The 25,143-nt window shown below is 36.2% G+C and overlaps 2 protein-coding genes across 2 annotated transcripts; both read right to left on the bottom strand.

Moving 5' to 3' along the window:
• Positions 1 to 307: 307 nt before the first annotated feature.
• On the bottom strand, positions 308 to 6,478 carry LOC149412644 (uncharacterized). The gene is made up of 4 exons (XM_089645387.1): positions 6,433 to 6,478; positions 5,539 to 6,233; positions 1,573 to 1,651; positions 308 to 1,171 (listed from the first exon to the last, which is right to left on the bottom strand). Exons 1-4 carry the CDS (start codon positions 6,442 to 6,444, stop codon positions 422 to 424), a joined length of 1,536 nt encoding a protein of 511 aa, XP_089501513.1. The 5' UTR covers positions 6,445 to 6,478; the 3' UTR covers positions 308 to 421.
• Positions 6,479 to 11,714: 5,236 nt separating this feature from the next.
• Positions 11,715 to 12,655, bottom strand: LOC149412643 (uncharacterized). Its single transcript, XM_089645386.1, has 2 exons — positions 12,610 to 12,655; positions 11,715 to 12,410 (listed from the first exon to the last, which is right to left on the bottom strand). Exons 1-2 carry the CDS (start codon positions 12,619 to 12,621, stop codon positions 11,715 to 11,717), a joined length of 708 nt encoding a protein of 235 aa, XP_089501512.1. The 5' UTR covers positions 12,622 to 12,655.
• Between the last annotated feature and the right edge of the window lie 12,488 nt (positions 12,656 to 25,143).

The following is a 25,143-nucleotide window of genomic DNA, read 5'->3' as shown; positions in this document are numbered from 1 at the left end:
AATATTCAGTTATAAAATAGAAGAATAGATCAGGTAGGAATTGTGAACCATACAATAAAATTATGCAGAAAATTAATTAATTATAATACTTATTTTTTTTGCTTGCACTAAACTATAAATATAAGATTTCAGTATGCGAAAATTGTCGTTGTGAATTCAAGCAGCTTATATGTTACAAAATAAGGTGTTTTTAACGATATTGAAAATAAAATTTTGTAATTTTTTTCGTAAAATTTTATTTTGTCGGGAAGAAATCATATTAAAAAACGTAGGGGGGGGGGGGGGGGGGGGGGGGGGGGGAAACAAAACAGTAAAAAATCATGTTGGGAATAAGGGATGCAAATGTAATGAATGTATACAAAGAAATATTTCTTACAACTACACTTAAATAAACGCTATTATCACAATTCGGGGATATGAATTACCACTGTCCGTGGGAACCATAATGATGAGCTCCATGGTGGGCACCATGAGAAGCAGCGGCGACAGCGGAGTAGTGAGCTGCCTTGGCGTGGGCTACCTCGGGGGTGTCTACTACGCGACCATCATGACCGATGGGGGCGGCTCCATGAGCCCAGGCACCATGGGCACCATAGACGGAGGGGACTCCATAGACTCCATGGGCGAGTCCTCCATAGACTCCGTGAGCGAGTCCTCCATAGACTCCGTGGGATCCAGCGATTCCGTGGGAAAGACGGGCAACAGCGGAGGCGTGTGCGACCTTGGCGTGGGCAACCTCAGGGGTATCGACGACAACACCGTCATGGGCCAAAGGAGCGAGTCCATGAGCGTACACGCCATGGGCACCATAGACGGAGGGAACACCATAAGAGTGAGCTCCATAGACTCCATGAGCTCCATGGGAAGCAGCGGCGATGGCGGAGAAGTGGGCAGCCTTAGCATGGGCAACCTCGGGGGTGTCTACGACGCGTCCATCATGACCGATGGGGGCGGCTCCATGAGCCCAGGCACCATGAGCACCATAAACTCCGGCACCATAGGCTCCGGCACCATAGGCTCCGGCACCATAGGCTCCATGGGCGGCTACTCCCCACTGTCCATGATCCTGGCTCTCGGCCAGACCTTCTCCTTTCCATTGTCCATCTTCATGGTGTCCAGCCCACCCATGGGCGGAGACAACGGCTCCAACACATACCAGAGTTGCGAAAAACTAGAAAATAAAGAGAAAAACAAATCAGTCGGTTGCTCATATTATAATATTATGATCATTACACTTTTAAACTCTAAGGACGGGTTGTTTCGGAAAACTTGAACAATTCATCAAATTTCAATGTTCATTTTTGGGTTCTGTGAAAGTCCTATTCAAGTTCTGTTACTATATAATTGTAGGCTAGTTGCTTGACAAAACTGAAATAAAAACAGAACTTGATAAAATCTTTCACAGAACTTGAAAATGAACGTTGAAATTTGATGAATTGTTCAAATTCTCCGAAACAACCCGTCCTAAACTCTAAAGCCTGATCGGAAGAGAATTTTTCACTCGTCACTTGTCATATAACTAAATCACATATTATCACAGATTGTCCTTCAAAGTCTAATGCACCAACTTACCAGAGCGTTCATGTTGATTGTGTGGTGAGCCTTTTCTGAGAGGAAAACTGCTTGTGCCATGAGGGGAGAAAACGCAAGGCTTTATACTCGACGAAAGCCTTCGAAAATACTGTATTGAGAAGGGGGGTGTATGTAAACTACCTATCTATAACACCGTTCTATATACCAAGTGCGGACATTGAATATTCTATAAAAAACACGTTTGTGCCTACCTGTTAGGTTTCTAAGTAAATTATTTAAATGTATGTGTGTAATCACTTTATTATTTGTTTTTATTTCTTCGTTTTTCAGGAACTGTGTAACAAGACTAGAATATCGTTCTATAGGTTTGTATGTCTGGAATGAATAGAAACATTAAATTTTTTTCTGAAGATTCTATTCAGCTCCATAAAATATGCACAAATATTGGTGTTCTTGTGGCATTTTGTATCTTGCATACATTGATTCATCCGGTGACAGGATGAATCAATGATAATTCATCGATCTTCAAAAAGTTATATAAAGTCATGGAAAGTGATGAAACAAAAACTTTATTAACTGGGTTAAGTAGGTTAGGTTAGGATAGGATAGTTTTTAAAAAAAATTCATCGTTTTTAATGACTTCATATCACTTTTTAAAGGTGTGTTGAATTGTCCCTGTGTTGAGTTATCATGGAACCGATTCATCCAATTTTACGTTATCTTCATTTTAACCCCAAAACAAACAGATTTCGTCAACACAATGGGGTTTCAGAAGTACAAACATCTGCAAAGTTGCATTCTGGGGCATTTTTTGAAAATGGGAGAAACTTTTATACTTTTAACTCAACAATTTATGTCAACAAAGCATATAAAATATTACATCTAGATACCTTGACATAGTTTTTACGTAAAGAGTAATCATTTTTCGTTAATTTGACTAATTCCTTTAAACTTTAAACACTAAAAAAATGCGTTTTTGTTTTCAAGGTTTCTAACGTTCACGTTATTATATTAAATCAACTTTACACTGTAATCTTTTTTTTAATATGCGGGTTTTTGAACTTTATATTATTTATTTTAAAAGAAATAGACACTATCTTTTTGTGATCAAAAATAACGATTTTGGGTCAGTAAATCACAAAAATGTTAAGGAAAAAAGTGGGTTTTTTTCCTTTTCATCGAGGTTTCCGGTTTGAATTACTAATTTACTCTGCAAATATATATTTTTTTGTTTGGAAAAAAAAACTTCAATGGAAATTTTTTTTATTGGAAAATAAAAAGATAATTTTGAAAAGTTATCTAACACATTCACTTCTAAAATCATGTAGAATCACCTCCCTAAGTTAGTGCACTTTACATCCAGACAAACTGCGCAAGAGACTTTAAATGGTTCGAAATTTATAAAGATAATATAATTAAAAAATTTGAAACCCACTTATCTAAAAGATATCAATACAATATCAAAATTCCAAAAATAATACCAAACAAATGCAAAATAACTATAAATATTTAGGAATAAAGTATTTCAACAACCTTCCGATTGAAATAAAGAAATTAAAGGATATTAACATACTTAAACTAAAACTAAAGTTACTCTTTCAAAAACAATCAACTAAATAATTGCCTGTTTTTCCCTTCATTGATATTTATTATCAGTCTATACTTATCTCCACGGTATTTAGATTTTGTCTCTTTATATATTGTTCCTATCATATATGTATACTTACTTATAGCATAATGATTCTATTTTTCTTATAATTAGTGTAACTCTCTCACCAAGCACAAGAACCAGTTTCTTCATTGGTGAGATTGAGAACATAAATATATTTTGTAATGTAAATATATTCTTTATGTACTCATCTTATATCCTGTACCCGCTTTATATATATTAAATAAAAAAATCTAAATATTAAAAATTTTAAAACTTGGGATAAGTGAAAAATTATTTTTCTGAATCAAGAATAATTTATTAACACTTCTCTTTCGAATTTGAAGCTTCTAGCGGCGTGCCCCAGGGTTTGCACTTCGGTCCAATATTATTTATACTATTTATAAATTATGCCACTAAGTACCATATTCTCTGATGTTAACATATTTCCTGATGAAAATAATTAAAACTATCAAAAGTGTCTATCTTTACCAAAAATAAGACATCTCAATAACTGCACAACCTTCAATGTTAAACTATCATTTACTTTTCACATTAATATCATAACCTACTAGTAAAGAATGAAAATGTTGGGCTTCGTTGATTATTTATTTACGTATTTATGGAACGCTCGTGAGGCTTGCACAAAAATAAACTGTAATTTTTTACCAAATGTACACTCCTCTTCCATTCACGACCAAATGTTTCTAATAAAAGAGTAGTATAAATCATAAGATACAAAATAACCCACTGCAAAACCTGAATTATAATTATATTTACAAAATGTTATATTAAAAAAAATCAAGTCATATTTTAAAGCATAAATATCAGTAAAAGTATAAATAAACATAACATAACTTAACTGACAGTACTGCCAGCATGGTCACTATAAAATTCCACATACCGACTAGGAACACACGACAATATGTAAATTTTTTCCGTAATACGTACACAACCAACTATTAGACACACTCACTAACCAATTTGATGCATGATCTAGGCAAGTAGTTTGGGGGTACTATTGAAATATTTAATAACACAATTATTCTAGTTTTTATTTTATTTTATGTTACTTTTAAGTTTTACTATTATTGTTTCCTATTTAGTTATTTTTATAAACTATTTTTCAATACATCTTAACTATATTCTTAATCATAGTTTTATATTTCTGTATTAATAAATCTAATTTCTACCTTCTAAAATTTATTACATCTACATCCTACTACTGTTATTATTTCCTTTATAATACAGAAGATATTCTCCTATGTACGCTGCATCATGTCAAATGTCTTTAATTGAAAAGCCTTTTTAGGCGCATAAATAAATTAACATGTAATACATATCATTAGATACAATAAATACTTATCATGTTACAAACATAATATGGAAATACATATCAGTTTATTTCACAACAGTCTTATTCAACTGCTTTAAAGGTCTGTATTTGTATGTATCAGCAGTTCAGTGAAATAGTGATATTAGTGAATGATGTATGAATAGTTGGTACTAAGGGGGCCCACTCTTTATCTTTCGGGTTAACAAACCAGTAAATTCGTGATTTAACTTTTCCTTTCCGGTGCTGTCAACTAAGTAAACATCGTTTCTAATTAATAAAATATCTCTAAATCTACTAAACACAGGGTAAATTTTTTTGGTATTCCTCCGCAATACATTTAAGTATTGCATTAAGTAATTACATTTTATAAATATTTCCCGATTGTACAGCACCGGAAGACATGAATTTTTTAACTCCGTAAGGGAAGGGTTATTACAAGTTGTCACAGTGGAATATATGGTAGAATCTAGTAGATTTAATAGATACAGATATTTTATTACACTTACCATTTGAGGGCAGTCAGTGAAGTCATTCAGTAATATAAAAAGTAAAAGAATATCAATCGTTCTCCAGCTGGACTTTATACTTTTATATATTTCATAAAATTGATCACAAAATTTTATTGGAAGGATCCAAGAAAAACTGCACTTTATGAGTTTATGTTTAGATGGCAAACAAAGGATTTTGTTAATGCACAATTTGACTCAATGTTAAAAGGGTTACGAAAGGACCACATTAAGTCATTTTGATTGCAAATAAACTCCCCTATCATGCCATTTTATTTGATCATAATCTACGCGACAGCCTATGTAAGTAAAAAGGCAAAACATATTTTCAATTCGATTTATTTCGTTTGCTTTTGTGAAGGTGTAAAAATCAACACAGGTCTAGCACACAAGGGAGGTAGTTTTAAATAAGTTTTTTGAGAAATGGGAGGAAGATAATACACACAAAAATATTTACACGGACTTAAAACTACAATAACATAAACGCTGGGCTATCACATCTCGGGGATATGAATTACCACTGTCCGTGGGAAGCATAATGATGAGCTCCATGGTGGGCACCATGAGAAGCAGCGGCGACAGCGGAGTAGTGAGCTGCCTTGGCGTGGGCAACCTCGGGGGTGTCTACTACGCGACCATCATGACCGATGGGGGCGGCTCCATGAGCCCAGGCACCATGGGCACCATAGACGGAGGGGACTCCATAGACTCCATGGGCGAGTCCTCCATAGACTCCGTGGGATCCAGCGATTCCGTGGGAAAGACGGGCAACAGCGGAGGCGTGGGCGACCTTGGCGTGGGCAACCTCGGGGGTATCTACGACAACACCATCATGGGCCAGAGGAGCGAGTCCATGAGCGTACACGCCATGGGCACCATAGACGGAGGGAACTCCATAACCATGAGCATGAGCGCCATAGACTCCATGAGCTCCATGAGAGGCGGAGGCGATGGCGGAGAAGTGGGCGGCCTTGGCGTGGGCAACCTCAGGGGTGTCTACGACGCGCCCATCATGACCGATGGGTGCGGCTCCATGGGCCCAGGCACCATGAGCACCATAAGCTCCGGCACCATAGGCTCCATGAGCGGCTACTCCCCACTGCCCATGATCCTGGCTCTCGGCCAAACCTTCTCCTTTCCATTGTCCATCCTCATGATGTCCCCAGGGGTTGGCGGAGACCAGAGCTCCCATGCACAGGAATGCGAAAATCTGAAAACAATATACATTGTTAGAACTTCACATTTATGTAAATGCGTTGATACTGGTAAATTGTTTCATTCAGTATATGCCTAATAACAACCAAAAGTTTTTAAACTGTTTTGTCTGTTCACTTAGTGTTGGATCACTTGACACGTCATACGCAAATAAATCACTTGTTTTCTTTAACGAGTAATAACACTTAACTCACCAGAGCGTTCATGTTGATTGTGTGGTGAGCCTTTTCTGAGAGGAAAACTGCTTGTGCCGTAAGGGGAGAGAACGCAAGGCTTTATACTCAACGAAAGCCTTCGAAATCGTTGCCTTTCGGTAGGGGGGAAGGGGAGGGGGGTTCAGTCCAATTATGAAAGTTTGTTATTACTTGTCATGAGAATATGTTTAAATTTCCTGTTTGGTTTTTATGATTCAAGTTCATGATCAGAGTAATTTAATTGAACGCACTATTGCAGTCTATCTGGCAGAGTGTAATAACATTTTTTTATAAGCCGAAAAGACCGGTCATAATTTATCGGTGCGAAAATATTTTTATTCAAATAGCCAAAAATTCTTTTAAAAAAAGCCAGCTTGTACAGAACAATATTCCCAGATTGTGGGGAATTTCTGAGAATTTAAACCGATTAGGTATTTTGTGTTGTGGGCAAAATGCAAAGATTCAACAATATGTGAACTGACGTTACTAATACCGATTACGAGAGCATTTTCTAGCCATCGAACCATAATGAAAAATATTTTTACAGTTATAAGAATAAACTATAATTTAGTTTCCTTTCGCAAAAAAAAATCTATATTTTAAGGCTGAAGGAAGAAAACGGTCCTATAATGACTAGATAATAAAAAATAATTGTTGTAAAAAAAAATCGCTTTCTACTACACACATAAACCTGTCACACTTAATCACAAACACGTTAACACCTCAGCACAGGTTCTCCTAGTGAGGTGTTCACGTAACATACAATATCACCCACACACAGTTTTACCTATATCAACCTATGTTCTTTATTTTTTATACCTTTTTTCTGTACTTTTTTCTCTGTACTACAATATAAACCACTGTAATCATTTGTAAAATGTGTATTCAAGAAGAGACATAAATAAATAAATATCTGTTAAATATCCATTATTTTCTACGGCTTATAATATAATGCCTTCAAATGGGAAATAATCATTAAAATAACTCAAACTAAAGCCCTAAAAACTAAGCCCTAAAAACCTACTTAAGGCGAAGCTTAATGCCAAAGCACTATTTTAATTAATCTTTATAACGAATTGGTGTACATTATGAATACCAAAAAATATGCTTTAGATAAATTGAAGGTTTTCCTATCGTTTCGCTTGAGTAGAATACAAATAAAAAAATAAATTACTCAATAAAAAATATAAATGCAAACTACTAAAAATATATAAATGTATGAAAATAGAAATGTATGAAAGCATAAAGGAAACAACTTTTAAAAAATACAGTATTATAATAGCCAAAATTATCTAGACAGTATCACTTGATTAACTTTTTTGCTTTCTTATAAAATTATTTACAAAATAAATAAAAACCAGTTTTTTGCTTGAAATCGAACGTTTCTAGACTCCGTTTTTCAAGTGATTTGAATGCCCATTACCTACGATATAAGTTATAACAAGAATATACACATTTTTGGCTTGTAGCTTCCTCTTAATACATGTTAACTTAAACCTCCGACTTAAGTAGTTGTCTTTATTCGATAATTAAGTTGAAATCAAGTGTTGTTTTTTTAAAGAGCCCTTGCATTTAGCGGAATTTGACAAAACCAACATAATTACTACAAAAAACTATTTAGGTGGTTGGAAATGGTAAAAGATGCATTAATGTTTCATTTTTCTACAAAGTTGAGTTTGAAGGTTATGAAATACTCACAAATTATTAAAATAACCCAAACTATACTCTGAAAACCTATTTTGTGAGTGTTTACTTATACCCTTAACTCAAATAGTTTTCTCTGTTAGATATTTATGTTAAAATAAAGTAAATAATTTATCTCTAAATAGTATAAAACAAAGTCACTATCCGCGTCTGTCTGTTTGTGTGCTTAGTTATTCTAAACTATACAATGGAGTTTGATATGGTTTACACTACCTATCATAGAGAATTTCTTCGGGAAGGTTTATTTATTTATTTTTTCATGTTCTCCATAAAACGGTTATACACCAATATATCATGGAGAAGATTACAAATTAAAAAGTTTACAGAGACAGTTTTACTATTTTGTGACATATGTTAAAAGATAGTTACTTAATTGTCTGTAGGTGACATTGAAAATGTCGATGGCTAATGCAGAATCGTTAAGCAGTTGAGTCGCTCTGTTTATTGGCGCGTTCTGATAGGCAGAAGTCCTCGCTTTCGGAGCATATAGGAGTGCATGGGATCTCCCTCAAGTATAATTGTTAGGGACATAAAAGTTAACCTCTTTCAACATAGGCGGATTGTGTATTGTACCAGAGATTAACTTAAAAAAGTGTTTGCCTAAAAATATTTTTCTGCGGGCTTCTAATGTATTGAAATCGAGCATTCCTGTTAAGAACAAGGATGGAAACAGGAATGGACAGTATGTATATTCCCTCATATACAGGTAACGCATAAACCTATTTATACTTACATACCTTTATATATACAGTACATGGATATTATGTTTATGGAAAGTAGAGAAACGTTGAGCAATGTTTGGTACACGTCAGCAAGTTATTTTAAAGAGTTTTAGGACGGGTTGTTTCGGAGTATTTGAACAATTCATCAAATTTCAACGTTCATTTTCAAGTTCTGTGAAAGATTTTTTCAAGTTCTGTATTTATTTCAATTTTTTCAAGCAACTAGCCTATAATGATATAATAACAGAACTTGAATTGGACTTTCATAGATCCCAGAAATGAACGTTGAAATTTGATGAATTGTTCAAATACTCCGGAACAACCCGTCCTTAGCGTGCAGCGGAATTTGACAAGTTCATCAAATATTTGGGTAAACTTCGGTTTATGGGCGAAATTCCTAAAAATAAAACTAGTTATTTTTATACTAACTTTGGGCCGGGGAATCCGAATTTGGAAGAATGTATTTATTATTTGAAAAATGGCTGAAATTAGGAATTTCGCCCGTAAACCGAATTTTTTCCAAATGCAATTAAATTCGCAAGTATGTCCGCAACTGCCGTGACAGCCCGTAACACAAGTTTTAGCGGTAAATGCAGCGTCATCTCTGATCGATCAAATCACCTAATTTCAGCCATTTTTCAAAAAATCAGATTACTTTATGATTTCTCAAAACAACTCTTGCACAAGTAAAGTAAATAAGATTATCATAAACAAACCACTCTAGTATCATGCATAACATTTAATGTCAAATGTCAAATATATTTAGATGTCAAGGGCAACGGGTTATAGTGTTGCTATATTTAAAAATAAAATCATTTTGGAATTTAAAAAATATATCGAAGATGGAACATTTTTATATATAAACGTCACAAGGTAAAAAAAACAGATTTATTTATTTTATTATTATAAAACTTGGAATTTCTAATTTTTTTAGTAACTTCTTCATAATCTTAGTAGGAATTTTTAAAATCAATACAAAATTCGTGCAAGTGGCCAATTAGCGACCGAAACCTTCTCAACAAGTTAAAACCATTTATTTTTTTAAATTTTGAATTGCAATGTATTTCAATTTGTAAATAAAAAAATAACTTTAAAAATGAAATAGGTAATGTTGTAAGTGGTACTTTTTTTAATCTAGATAAAAGAAAATTACATTTTCACTTATCAAACTAGAAATAAATACATTTTGTAAATTACATTACGCATAAATACAAAACATAACGATATTATTCAATTTAAGGGTTTTTCTGATTGTACCTACCTAAGGCAATTATATATGTTGCTCCCCTCGTAACCAATGGATTGCTTGCCATAGTGAGTATGTATGGTGTTTAAATGTGTGTGATGACGTGTAAAATGTTTGTGTATTTGGTACGTTCTAATAAATTCTGTATTTCTATGAATGAGTATATTACATTTTTGTGTATTAGGAGACATGTATTATATTCGTATAGTGAATGTTAACAGTTTTTTTTTCGTTTATAATTTTTTGTGGATTTCTGGGTTTGAAGTGAAATAGCTTTTTGATTACCTGAAGTTCATTTATGTATATTTCATTAGAGCAGGTGGATGAGTTTGTGTATTTGTGGAGTATGTTCTAGAGAGATGGGAAGGCTGACAGAGATATTGAAAGAATAGAAAATGGAGTTACCCATTAATGAAGGACTGAACGCAGTTTTTGCTAACAAAAAATTGTCCAACGAAGCGAAGTTAGCAATCCAGAATGGAGTGCTGGTACCTACCCTGATGTATGGAAGTGAGACATAGAACTGGCAAAGAAAGGATGAAAGTATGCTGAATGCTTTTGAAATGAGATCCCCGAGGCGTATGCGTGGTAATACCATGTATGATAAAAGTGTAAGATTAAGAAAGGACGCTTTGATGGTTTGGGCATGTAGAGCAAATGAGCGAAGAACTGAGTGTAAGTAGAATATATTATGCGAATGCGAATGGTAGCAGAATTCGGGGACGCCCGAGGAAGACATGGAACGATCAAGTGAATCAGATTCTCGAGTCAGGCCATGTCAAGAGTCAGTAGAAGAGTTTTTATGAGACGATGTATGAATGTGAATAAGGATAAGAAGTGTATGCCAAGACCGAGTTGTTTGGTAGTCCATCTTATCTGCCTACCCCTGCGGGGAAACGGCGTGATGGTTAGTTAATTAGTTTTCTCAGATTACAATCAAGTAATTTAAATGTGAATGTACTAGGCTATAATACAGCCTTTTTCAATTTTATTTGGTAATAGATATGACCGGGTAAATATGCCTATTAAGGGGGGATTTTATGGTTAATATCATGAATATGCTGTTTAAATGCACAGCCCAAGATATTTCTCCTGTATCAGAATTTGCATGTTGTTATTTTAAATTTTATTAAGTAAATAAGGAGGAATGATTTAACGGGTTGAGCTTAAAAACATGTATCCAGTTTTTTTTACATTCATAGTAAGGATGTTTGGTTGGAGCCAACTGTTAATTTTTTCTAGGTCTCTTTGTGCATTTTCTAGTAAGATGTTTAACTCTTTACCCCAGTAGAAAATGGTACATAAAAAATATCGCCGTTTAAATCTAATCGGGAGATAACATTTATATAAATTTGCTCATAGCCGACCTATTTCAACAAAGCCTACGCGACTCGCTATGTAAATAAAAACACAAAATATATTTTTAATTCGATTTATTTCGTTTGCTTTTTTGAATTGCGATATAAATATCAACGCAGGTCTAGAACACGAGGGAGGTAGATTTGAAGTATATAGAGAAATGGGAGGAAGGTAAGATACGCAAAATTATTTACACGGACTTAAAATTACATTAACATTAACGCTGGGCTATCACATCTCGGGGATATGAATTACCACTGTCCGTGGGAAGCATAATGATGAGCTCCATGGTGGGCACCATGAGAAGCAGCGGCGACAGCGGAGTAGTGAGCTGCCTTGGCGTGGGCAACCTCGGGGGTGTCTACTACGCGACCATCATGACCGATGGGGGCGGCTCCATGAGCCCAGGCACCATGGGCACCATAGACGGAGGGGACTCCATAGACTCCATGGGCGAGTCCTCCATAGACTCCGTGGGATCCAGCGATTCCGTGGGAAAGACGGGCAACAGCGGAGGCGTGGGCGACCTTGGCGTGGGCAACCTCGGGGGTATCTACGACAACACCATCATGGGCCAGAGGAGCGAGTCCATGAGCGTACACGCCGTGGGCACCATAGACGGAGGGAACTCCATAACCATGAGCATGAGCGCCATAGACTCCATGAGCTCCATGAGAGGCGGAGGCGATGGCGGAGAAGTGGGCGGCCTTGGCGTGGGCAACCTCAGGGGTGTCTACGACGCGCCCATCATGACCGATGGGTGCGGCTCCATGGGCCCAGGCACCATGAGCACCATAAGCTCCGGCACCATAGGCTCCATGAGCGGCTACTCCCCACTGCCCATGATCCTGGCTCTCGGCCAAACCTTCTCCTTTCCATTGTCCATCCTCATGATGTCCCCAGGGGTTGGCGGAGACCAGAGCTCCCATGCACAGGAATGCGAAAATCTGAAAACAATATACATTGTTAGAACTTCACATTTATGTAAATGCGTTGATACTGGTAAATTGTTTCATTCAGTATATGCCTAATAACAACCAAAAGTTTTTAAACTGTTTTGTCTGTTCACTTAGTGTTGGATCACTTGACACGTCATACGCAAATAAATCACTTGTTTTCTTTAACGAGTAATAACACTTAACTCACCAGAGCGTTCATGTTGATTGTGTGGTGAGCCTTTTCTGAGAGGAAAACTGCTTGTGCCGTAAGGGGAGAGAACGCAAGGCTTTATACTCAACGAAAGCCTTCGAAATCGTTGCCTTTCGGTAGGGGGGAAGGGGAGGGGGGTTCAGTCCAATTATGAAAGTTTGTTATTACTTGTCATGAGAATATGTTTAAATTTCCTGTTTGGTTTTTATGATTCAAGTTCATGATCAGAGTAATTTAATTGAACGCACTATTGCAGTCTATCTGGCAGAGTGTAATAACATTTTTTTATAAGCCGAAAAGACCGGTCATAATTTATCGGTGCGAAAATATTTTTATTCAAATAGCCAAAAATTCTTTTAAAAAAAGCCAGCTTGTACAGAACAATATTCCCAGATTGTGGGGAATTTCTGAGAATTTAAACCGATTAGGTATTTTGTGTTGTGGGCAAAATGCAAAGATTCAACAATATGTGAACTGACGTTACTAATACCGATTACGAGAGCATTTTCTAGCCATCGAAACATAATGAAAAATATTTTTTACAGTTATAAGAATAAACTATAATTTAGTTTCCTTTCGCAAAAAAAAAATCTATATTTTAAGGCTGAAGGAAGAAAACGGTCCTATAATGACTAGATAATAAAAAATAATTGTTGTAAAAAAAAATCGCTTTCTACTACACACATAAACCTGTCACACTTAATCACAAACACGTTAACACCTCAGCACAGGTTCTCCTAGTGAGGTGTTCACGTAACATACAATATCACCCACACACAGTTTTACCTATATCAACCTATGTTCTTTATTTTTTATACCTTTTTTCTGTACTTTTTTCTCTGTACTACAATATAAACCACTGTAATCATTTGTAAAATGTGTATTCAAGAAGAGACATAAATAAATAAATATCTGTTAAATATCCATTATTTTCTACGGCTTATAATATAATGCCTTCAAATGGGAAATAATCATTAAAATAACTCAAACTAAAGCCCTAAAAACTAAGCCCTAAAAACCTACTTAAGGCGAAGCTTAATGCCAAAGCACTATTTTAATTAATCTTTATAACGAATTGGTGTACATTATGAATACCAAAAAATATGCTTTAGATAAATTGAAGGTTTTCCTATCGTTTCGCTTGAGTAGAATACAAATAAAAAAATAAATTACTCAATAAAAAATATAAATGCAAACTACTAAAAATATATAAATGTATGAAAATAGAAATGTATGAAAGCATAAAGGAAACAACTTTTAAAAAATACAGTATTATAATAGCCAAAATTATCTAGACAGTATCACTTGATTAACTTTTTTGCTTTCTTATAAAATTATTTACAAAATAAATAAAAACCAGTTTTTTGCTTGAAATCGAACGTTTCTAGACTCCGTTTTTCAAGTGATTTGAATGCCCATTACCTACGATATAAGTTATAACAAGAATATACACATTTTTGGCTTGTAGCTTCCTCTTAATACATGTTAACTTAAACCTCCGACTTAAGTAGTTGTCTTTATTCGATAATTAAGTTGAAATCAAGTGTTGTTTTTTTAAAGAGCCCTTGCATTTAGCGGAATTTGACAAAACCAACATAATTACTACAAAAAACTTTTTAGGTGGTTGGAAATGGTAAAAGATGCATTAATGTTTCATTTTTCTACAAAGTTAAGTTTGAAGGTTATGAAATACTCACAAATTATTAAAATAACCCAAACTATACTCTGAAAACCTATTTTGTGAGTGTTTACTTATACCCTTAACTCAAATAGTTTTCTCTGTTAGATATTTATGTTAAAATAAAGTAAATAATTTATCTCTAAATAGTATAAAACAAAGTCACTATCCGCGTCTGTCTGTTTGTGTGCTTAGTTATTCTAAACTATACAATGGAGTTTGATATGGTTTACACTACCTATCATAGAGAATTTCTTCGGGAAGGTTTATTTATTTATTTTTTCATGTTCTCCATAAAACGGTTATACACCAATATATCATGGAGAAGATTACAAATTAAAAAGTTTACAGAGACAGTTTTACTATTTTGTGACATATGTTAAAAGATAGTTACTTAATTGTCTGTAGGTGACATTGAAAATGTCGATGGCTAATGCAGAATCGTTAAGCAGTTGAGTCGCTCTGTTTATTGGCGCGTTCTGATAGGCAGAAGTCCTCGCTTTCGGAGCATATAGGAGTGCATGGGATCTCCCTCAAGTATAATTGTTAGGGACATAAAAGTTAACCTCTTTCAACATAGGCGGATTGTGTATTGTACCAGAGATTAACTTAAAAAAGTGTTTGCCTAAAAATATTTTTCTGCGGGCTTCTAATGTATTGAAATCGAGCATTCCTGTTAAGAACAAGGATGGAAACAGGAATGGACAGTATGTATATTCCCTCATATACAGGTAACGCATAAACCTATTTATACTTACATACCTTTATATATACAGTACATGGATATTATGTTTATGGAAAGTAGAGAAACGTTGAGCAATGTTTGGTACACGTCAGCAAGTTATTTTAAAGAGTTTTAGGACGGGTTGTTTCGGAGTATTTGAACAATTCATCAAATTTCAACGTTCATTTTCAAGTTCTGTGAAAGATTTTTTCAAGTTCTGTATTTATTTCAGTTTTTTCAAGCAACTAGCCTATAATGATATAATAACAGAACTTGAATTGGACTTTCATAGATCCCAGAAATGAACGTTGAAATTTGATGAATTGTTCAAATACTCCGGAACAACCCGTCCTTAGCGTGCAGCGGAATTTGACAAGTTCATCAAATATTTGGGTAAACTTCGGTTTATGGGCGAAATTCCTAAAAATAAAACTAGTTATTTTTATACTAACTTTGGGCCGGGGAATCCGAATTTGGAAGAATGTATTTATTATTTGAAAAATGGCTGAAATTAGGAATTTCGCCCGTAAACCGAATTTTTTCCAAATGCAATTAAATTCGCAAGTATGTCCGCAACTGCCGTGACAGCCCGTAACACAAGTTTTAGCGGTAAATGCAGCGTCATCTCTGATCGATCAAATCACCTAATTTCAGCCATTTTTCAAAAAATCAGATTACTTTATGATTTCTCAAAACAACTCTTGCACAAGTAAAGTAAATAAGATTATCATAAACAAACCACTCTAGTATCATGCATAACATTTAATGTCAAATGTCAAATATATTTAGATGTCAAGGGCAACGGGTTATAGTGTTGCTATATTTAAAAATAAAATCATTTTGGAATTTAAAAAATATATCGAAGATGGAACATTTTTATATATAAACGTCACAAGGTAAAAAAAACAGATTTATTTATTTTATTATTATAAAACTTGGAATTTCTAATTTTTTTAGTAACTTCTTCATAATCTTAGTAGGAATTTTTAAAATCAATACAAAATTCGTGCAAGTGGCCAATTAGCGACCGAAACCTTCTCAACAAGTTAAAACCATTTATTTTTTTAAATTTTGAATTGCAATGTATTTCAATTTGTAAATAAAAAAATAACTTTAAAAATGAAATAGGTAATGTTGTAAGTGGTACTTTTTTTAATCTAGATAAAAGAAAATTACATTTTCACTTATCAAACTAGAAATAAATACATTTTGTAAATTACATTACGCATAAATACAAAACATAACGATATTATTCAATTTAAGGGTTTTTCTGATTGTACCTACCTAAGGCAATTATATATGTTGCTCCCCTCGTAACCAATGGATTGCTTGCCATAGTGAGTATGTATGGTGTTTAAATGTGTGTGATGACGTGTAAAATGTTTGTGTATTTGGTACGTTCTAATAAATTCTGTATTTCTATGAATGAGTATATTACATTTTTGTGTATTAGGAGACATGTATTATATTCGTATAGTGAATGTTAACAGTTTTTTTTTCGTTTATAATTTTTTGTGGATTTCTGGGTTTGAAGTGAAATAGCTTTTTGATTACCTGAAGTTCATTTATGTATATTTCATTAGAGCAGGTGGATGAGTTTGTGTATTTGTGGAGTATGTTCTAGAGAGATGGGAAGGCTGACAGAGATATTGAAAGAATAGAAAATGGAGTTACCCATTAATGAAGGACTGAACGCAGTTTTTGCTAACAAAAAATTGTCCAACGAAGCGAAGTTAGCAATCCAGAATGGAGTGCTGGTACCTACCCTGATGTATGGAAGTGAGACATAGAACTGGCAAAGAAAGGATGAAAGTATGCTGAATGCTTTTGAAATGAGATCCCCGAGGCGTATGCGTGGTAATACCATGTATGATAAAAGTGTAAGATTAAGAAAGGACGCTTTGATGGTTTGGGCATGTAGAGCAAATGAGCGAAGAACTGAGTGTAAGTAGAATATATTATGCGAATGCGAATGGTAGCAGAATTCGGGGACGCCCGAGGAAGACATGGAACGATCAAGTGAATCAGATTCTCGAGTCAGGCCATGTCAAGAGTCAGTAGAAGAGTTTTTATGAGACGATGTATGAATGTGAATAAGGATAAGAAGTGTATGCCAAGACCGAGTTGTTTGGTAGTCCATCTTATCTGCCTACCCCTGCGGGGAAACGGCGTGATGGTTAGTTAATTAGTTTTCTCAGATTACAATCAAGTAATTTAAATGTGAATGTACTAGGCTATAATACAGCCTTTTTCAATTTTATTTGGTAATAGATATGACCGGGTAAATATGCCTATTAAGGGGGGATTTTATGGTTAATATCATGAATATGCTGTTTAAATGCACAGCCCAAGATATTTCTCCTGTATCAGAATTTGCATGTTGTTATTTTAAATTTTATTAAGTAAATAAGGAGGAATGATTTAACGGGTTGAGCTTAAAAACATGTATCCAGTTTTTTTTACATTCATAGTAAGGATGTTTGGTTGGAGCCAACTGTTAATTTTTTCTAGGTCTCTTTGTGCATTTTCTAGTAAGATGTTTAACTCTTTACCCCAGTAGAAAATGGTACATAAAAAATATCGCCGTTTAAATCTAATCGGGAGATAACATTTATATAAATTTGCTCATAGCCGACCTATTTCAACAAAGCCTACGCGACTCGCTATGTAAATAAAAACACAAAATATATTTTTAATTCGATTTATTTCGTTTGCTTTTTTGAATTGCGATATAAATATCAACGCAGGTCTAGAACACGAGGGAGGTAGATTTGAAGAATATAGAGAAATGGGAGGAAGGTAAGATACGCAAAATTATTTACACGGACTTAAAATTACATTAACATTAACGCTGGGCTATCACATCTCGGGGATATGAATTACCACTGTCCGTGGGAAGCATAATGATGAGCTCCATGGTGGGCACCATGAGAAGCAGCGGCGACAGCGGAGTAGTGAGCTGCCTTGGCGTGGGCAACCTCGGGGGTGTCTACTACGCGACCATCATGACCGATGGGGGCGGCTCCATGAGCCCAGGCACCATGGGCACCATAGACGGAGGGGACTCCATAGACTCCATGGGCGAGTCCTTCATATACTCCATGAGCGAGTCCTCCATAGACTCCGTGGGATCCAGCGATTCCGTGGGAAAGACGGGCAACAGCGGAAGCGTGGGCGACCTTAGCGTGGGCAACCTCGGGGGTATCTACGACAACACCATCATGGGCCAGAGGAGCGAGTCCATGAGCGTACACGCCATGGGCACCATAGACGGAGGGAACACCATAAGACTGAGCTCCATAGACTCCATGAGCTCCATGAGAAGCGGAGGCGATTGCGGAGAAGTGGGCGGCCTTGGCGTGGGCAACCTCGGGGGTGTCTACGACGCGTCCATCATGACCGATGGGTGCGGCTCCATGAGCCCAGGCACCATGAGCACCATAAACTCCGGCACCATGGGCTCCGGCACCATAGGCTCCATGGGCGGCTACTCCCCATTGTCCATGATCCTGGCTCTCGGCCAGACCTTCTCCTTTCCATTGTCCATCTTCATGGTGTCCAGCCCACCCATGGGCAGAGACAACGGCTCCAACACATACCAGAGTTGCGAAAAACTAGAAAATAAAGAGAGAAAAAAATCAGTGTCGGTTGCTCGTAAATTATGAAAGTAATATTTTTTTTTGTTTAGCTCTAGTACAATGAGGTTATAAAACTCTTTTTTACTTATAATATTATGGTCATTACACTTTTATACTCTAAAGCCTGATCGAATAAGAATTTAAATATGATTGAAGATTTTCACGGCCAAAAGTATTTTTGTGATTTGTTTTTGGGGTGTTATGCCGTGTTGCGCTAACTCCTTCTTTAGCCAACGTTTTGGACAGCATTGCAGTGTCCATCGTCAGGACACATCTGCCATGATGATGGACACTGCAATGCTGTCCGAAACGTTGGCTAAAGAAGAAGTTAGCGCAACACGGCATAACACCCCAAAAACAAATCACAAAAAAAGAATAAGAATTTATTTATCACTTGTCTCTTGTCACATAACTAAATCACATATTATCACAGATTGTCCTTAAAAGCCTAATGCACCAACTTACCAGAGCGTTCATGTTGATTGTGTGGTGAGCCTTTTCTGAGAGGAAAACTGCTTGTGCCATGAGGGGAGAGAACGCAAGGCTTTATACTCGACGAGAGCCTTCGATATCTTTGCCTTTCGGTAGGGGAGGGGGTTGAGTCCAATTATGAAAGTTTTTTATTACTTGTCATAAGTATAAGTTTCCTGTTTGGTTTTTATGATTCAAGTTCATGATCATAGTAAATTAATTGAACGCACTATTGCAATACGAGTATATCTGGCAGAGTGTAATAACATCATAATTTGGTGGTTATTGAAATTATTTTTATTTATCGTTGTTTTTTCATCTGGCCAATATACAAACTGTAACAAACCACTTTCCATCGTGTTACTTTCCAGTCTAAAATAAAGAATTTGAAGAACAATGTTTGTGGATATTCAGATCCTGTTTCAAAGAAAAAATTATGTTTGTGATCTTTAACTAGGACAATAATTCTGAATATATCTTTCGGTTTTTAATGAATTTATAATCCAAGTATGTTATCACATTTGAAATTAGACATCTTTTTATTAAAAAAAACTGTTAAAAAAGCAATCTGAAATTTCGGGAATATCGGACTTGGGACTGGTTTGTCCACCCATTTTTCTGATTTCTTGACCTCTTCATTTCGTCTGTGTCTGTCTGTAAATAATAATGATTTCTGTAGTAACTTGCTACTCACCTGTTGATCAATGTATATAGGCAGAGTCAATGAATCGCACCTAGATTTGATACTTATTACATATTTAAACCTTACTACTTTATACTTGTAGTGGCCGACACATTTTCTGTTTTGTTTAGATAAATTCAATTCTGATCATCTCTATATAAATCAGTCACTTAGATTCGCTCAACTGAGATATAAAGTATTGTTAAACAAAAGCTAGTTAGTAGCCCTTAGAAAAAATGAGTATTTTTTTTTTTTTTTTTTTTTTTTTTTTTTAGTGAATACCTCACAAGAGTCCCAACTGCTCCCGTCTGGAGCCAGTGAGACTATGGCATCCCCAATTGGGGGATGTTGTGAGGCTGAAGGTAAGTGGGGAAGGGAAAGAGGAAGGTGGGGAAGTACCTGGCTATTCAGATCTAGTCACTAAACACGGCTAAAGCCATTTGGAGCAACGTTTCAATTCTGAATGGTGGTCTTACACCAGGGCGATACTGGTAGTATCTTCCACTCTGGAACGTGCCGCAAATATACTATATATTATTTTAATTAATTAATTGTGAAATAACACAAATTAATCAAATAAAATTTATTTGCGCACGCCGGGTTCGAACCCGCGACCTTCGGAATGGCAGTCCAATGCGTTACCACTGGACTATGCCGGCCGTATACTTTTTTATAATATAATTATTCATTACGTATAAAAACAGTATATTTTTTCATTAAATATAAATACATTTAACCTTTTTTTTCAAATATCAATAAAAATGTGTCTAAAAAAACATAGAATGGAACATTACATTATGCATTTTATTTGGGTTCTTGTGTCATTGACAGCACCCTTATATGAATAACATATGTTCTATCATAAAATGTTTTTATCTGTTATTGAATCGACTTTTTCATGCATTTTTATTAAACCTCAACGTTTTTAACAATGAAGTCCTTCTGAACGCGATAGTGGTGTTAATGATTTTTCAATGAATTTCTGAACTATTTTGTATTTATTCAATAGAGCATAATCTTATAAGAAGAGAAAAATTAATTTAAATACATTTATTTTTATCTATTAGTTACTACAATACAATAGATACCACAATAGAATTACAGAATAATGATTATTGGACTGTCCAACTTGGAAGGTTTCCAGTTTCAGGACAATCAAATTGATAGGTTTAGTTCATATGAAGTAGGTAAGGTAACACAAATACATAAGAATAAGTTCATTTTATTGGAGAAATTACTTTGGCATAACATTGCAAAATATTATATATAAGAAATAATCAATTATGTATCGCTGGGTCCAACTGACCCTACCAGGCACAGCTCGTGAAATAATTAAATATCGCTGGGTCCAACAGATCCTATCAGGCACAGCTCATGGAATAATTAAGTATCGCTGGATCCAACAGATCCTACCAGGCACGGTTAGGTGTTTGTTTTAAGAGGATGGTTAAAACAACAAACGATAAAAAATTGTAATTTATAATAATATTTTTTTTTAAGTACGAATAATTTACTTTTCGAAATCAAAATTAACGGAGACATAAATCTTGATTTTAGAGCTTTTTTTTCTGGTGAAAATGTGTCCGGGATAAAGTGTACAAACATCGAGAGGTCATTCTATATTCGAAAAGTGATACACACTTTGGTTGTATTCGGTTGGCAAATATGAATAGCTAGGTACTTCCCCACCTTCCTCCTCCCATCACCTTCAGTCCTTCCAAGAGTGACTCGTGAATCCATTGCTCTCATTGCAGTGCAATAGCGGGTCGAGAGTGTCCTAGAGGAGAGCTCAAAGGGTATCATTCAACCGGCCTCTCCAATTAACCTCAAACGCTCACAACAAAAAACATATTTTTGCTATGACGTCTTCAAACGTTATTTTAAGAAATATTTCGATAATAAGGCAAAACACGTATTTTTAATTCGATTTATTTAGTTAGCTTTTTCGAAGTGCGATATCGAAATATCAACTTAGGCCTAGCAAATAAGGAAGATTTTAATAAATCTTAGAGGGAGGAAGCCAAATAAACGCAACTATTTACACGGATTTTTAACAACATTAACATAAACGTTGGGCTATCACTTCTCAAGGTTATGAATTACCACTGTCTGTGGGAAGCATGATGATGAGCTCCATGGTGGGCACCATGAGAAGCAGCGGCGACAGCGGAGTAGTGAGCTGCCTTGGCGTGGGCAACTTTGGAGGTGTTTACTCGATCATCTTGACCGATGAGGTCGGCTCCATGAGCCGCGGCACCATGACCCCAGGCTCCATAAACGGAGGGGACTCCATGGACACCACGGGCGAGTCCTCCATGGATTCCGTGGGAAAGACGGGCGAAGGCGGAGGCGTGGGCGACCTTGGCGTGAGCAACTTCCGGGGTATCCACTACAACACCATCGTGAGCCAGAGGAGCGAGTCCATGGGCACCATAGATGGAGGGAACTCCAAAATCGTGAGTCCCATAGACTCCGCGAGCTCCATGGGAAGCGGCAGCAATAGCGGAAAAGTGGGCAGCCTTAGCGTGGGCAACCTCGGGGGTATCTACGACAACATCATCGTGAGCCAGAGGAGAAAATCCATGGGCACTATAGACGGAGGGAACTCCAAAACCGTGAGCTCCATAGACTCCGCGAGCTCCATGGGAAGCGGCGGAAATAGCGGAGAAGTGGGCAGCTTTGACGTGGGCAACCTTGGCGGTACCTACGACGTGTCCATCATAACCGATGGGGGCGGTTCCATGAGCCCAGGCATTATGAGCACCATAAGCTCCGGAACTAAAGGCTCCCTGGGCGGCTACTCCCCACTGTCCATGATCCTGGCTTTCGGCGAGACCTTTGCCTTTCCATTTTCCATCTTCATGGTGTCCAGCCCATCCATGGGCAGAGACTACAGCGCCAAAACACACCAGAGTTGCGAAAAACTAGAAAATAATGAGAAAAAAATCAGCGTTCGATGTTTGTCAATTATGAAAGTGTTGTTAATTGTTTCATTGGCGATACTAAAACGTTCTGTTATTGTTAATTTAATTTTATACTTTGCACTCTCAAACTTTGCAGTTCGATCGGATACGATTTTTATATGTATCACTTGTCACTTTTCACGTATCTAAATCACATATTATCACAGATTGTTCTTCAAAGCATATTGCACTAGCCTACCAGATCGTTCATGTTGATTGTTGAGAGAGCCTTTTCTGAGAAGATAACTGCTTGTGCCATAAAAGGAGAAAGTGCAAGCCTTTATACTCGATGAAAGCCTTTGTATTTGGGAAGGAGGGGGGGTGGAAACAAACCTTTTATTACACTGTTTTGTACACCAAGTGCGGACATTGAACACTCTATAAAAACGTTCGTTCCTACCTGTTTGGTATTAATGTCGATTATATTTCCAGGAACTATGTGACAAGACCACGATAACGTTCTGTGGGTTTTACCGTCTAAAATACTCTGTCTTTTGCTTCCGTAAGAGATGTACATAACATTGTTGTTTGAACATGGGGTTTTGAAATATGAATAAAATTGATTAATTCAATTTCACGTTAATTTAAATTTTGAAGAATTCCGTTTTTCATGACGCGAAATAAACAGATCAGTTAGTTGTCGATCAAGCCAACACAACAGGCTTTCGCGGGTTCAATATTTTGTTTTGTTATTATATTTAATCTGTAAAATTGAATAAGTTAAAAATTGAATTTCAGTTTCGAAAATATTATATAACCTTTACTTAAGAATTTATGTCGACAGATTAGACACACTTTTAAATCTACGCCCTTTCATATTTCGCGCAGTACTTTTATTTGTTTATAGTACACAATTTTCTTCCGTCAACAATTTGCCATTTTGCAAGCCAAAAATTCTTCAAAGTTTAACCACAAAAAATATGTACCGAGTTAAATATTGAAAAACGGTTTCTGTACAATACACAAAACTTCATTTCGGTTATGATTTTATTGAATAAGAAAATTAATTCATAAAAAAGCGTGACATTCTGTTAATTGTTTTTGTTTAATTCGTAGAACTCCATTTATTAATTTATTTTTAAATTTATTGAAAATCGATTTTAAAAATGTTAAGTTCTGCAAGTATTTATGTTTTTTTTTTTAATTCTTGTGACAGTTTTTTCGGCGTTCAAGGCCATTTTGAAACTGTTGTTCAAGTTGTGTGACGACTTATTTATATGAATCTATTTCAATTTTTATGGTGTCTTAAATTATTTAATACCGCGTAAACCAATTTACTTACAAAGTAATTATGACTGTCGATTTTCTAGGACTATGGGGTATTTTGAAATCTGTTTTCCTTTCAGAATATGTATATAATAATGACGTTAATGCTGTTAGCTTATTAAATTGTGTTATATTGTTTACGTCTTGTGAACATACTTGTTATGAAAATAACATACGATTTTCACTCTAAGTAAGAACCTGTCAAATCTGTGATTTATCTTGTCTATTGTTTATGCTCTGGCAACTTAGAACTTTAACAGGAAGTGAGAAAAAATTCAAGATGGTGGCACTTCCCGGCCGGGCACAAGGGAGACAGGCTGTCCGGTCGGGGGGTCAATTATTATTTCTGGAGGTCTGAGGCTCTAATCGAAAGTTATTTCATGGATTTGCGATTAATACCGAAATGTTCAGTTTGTGCTTCGAGATTAGAAGTCTAGTCATATTTCCCGCGAGTGGAATTCGCCCCGGGTGGCGTGAATAATGAAAACGTTTTTACCATGTGTGGCCGTGGGGGTAATCATAGTTTATCCAAGCGATCGGTGATTATTTCTGCCGATAAACTGTTTTCGCCGTGTGCATTTTGATTCAGAGCATTACTAAGTTCCACCTTGCCTCGTGGAAGGGCAACTTACGGATTAACCGTCTACTCAGGGCTGGACCACACTGGGCCGTAGGCCAGCCACATTCTGATGCCGTCTACTCCTCTTGGCTGGACCACACTGGGCCGTAGGCCAGCCACATTCTGATGCCGTCTACTCCTCTTGGCTGGACCACACTGGGCCGTAGGCCAGCTACATTCTGATGCCGTCTACTCCTCTTGGCTGGACCACACTGGGCCGTAGGCCAGCCACATTCTGATGCCGTCTACTCCTACTGGCTGGACCACACTGGGCCGTCGGCCAGCCACATCCTGATGCTGCCGTCCTCTAGCTACATGGCTGATTCATCTACTCCGCCATTTGCGGCACTCAGTGTTCGTTCCTCATAACTAAATACGTTCTTATTATTTTAGACAGGGTAGATAGATTCTACGTTCTGGTCGATGGGGGTAAGTTTTCACCTTTTTTGTATTTCTCTGTGAAATTTATCAAATATAATTTGTTACGGCC

The sequence above is a fragment of the Hesperophylax consimilis genome, chromosome 22 (assembly GCF_061612785.1).
Source record: "Hesperophylax consimilis isolate HC1 chromosome 22, BYU_Hcon_1.0, whole genome shotgun sequence".
In the NCBI taxonomy this organism is placed as follows: domain Eukaryota; kingdom Metazoa; phylum Arthropoda; class Insecta; order Trichoptera; family Limnephilidae; genus Hesperophylax; species Hesperophylax consimilis.
Note: the sequence above shows the minus strand (reverse complement) of the source record. Positions and strands in the feature narration are given on the sequence as shown.

Bases quoted from the DNA above. Each gene is read 5' to 3' on its own strand.
- LOC149412644 (XM_089645387.1), bottom strand. The intron at 1,652-5,538 runs ATTCATATCCCC...TCGAGTATAAAG, and splicing joins GCTTCCCACGGACAGTGGTA to CCTTGCGTTTTCTCCCCTCA. The intron at 1,172-1,572 runs GTAAGTTGGTGC...TTTATTTTCTAG, and splicing joins CAATCAACATGAACGCTCTG to TTTTTCGCAACTCTGGTATG.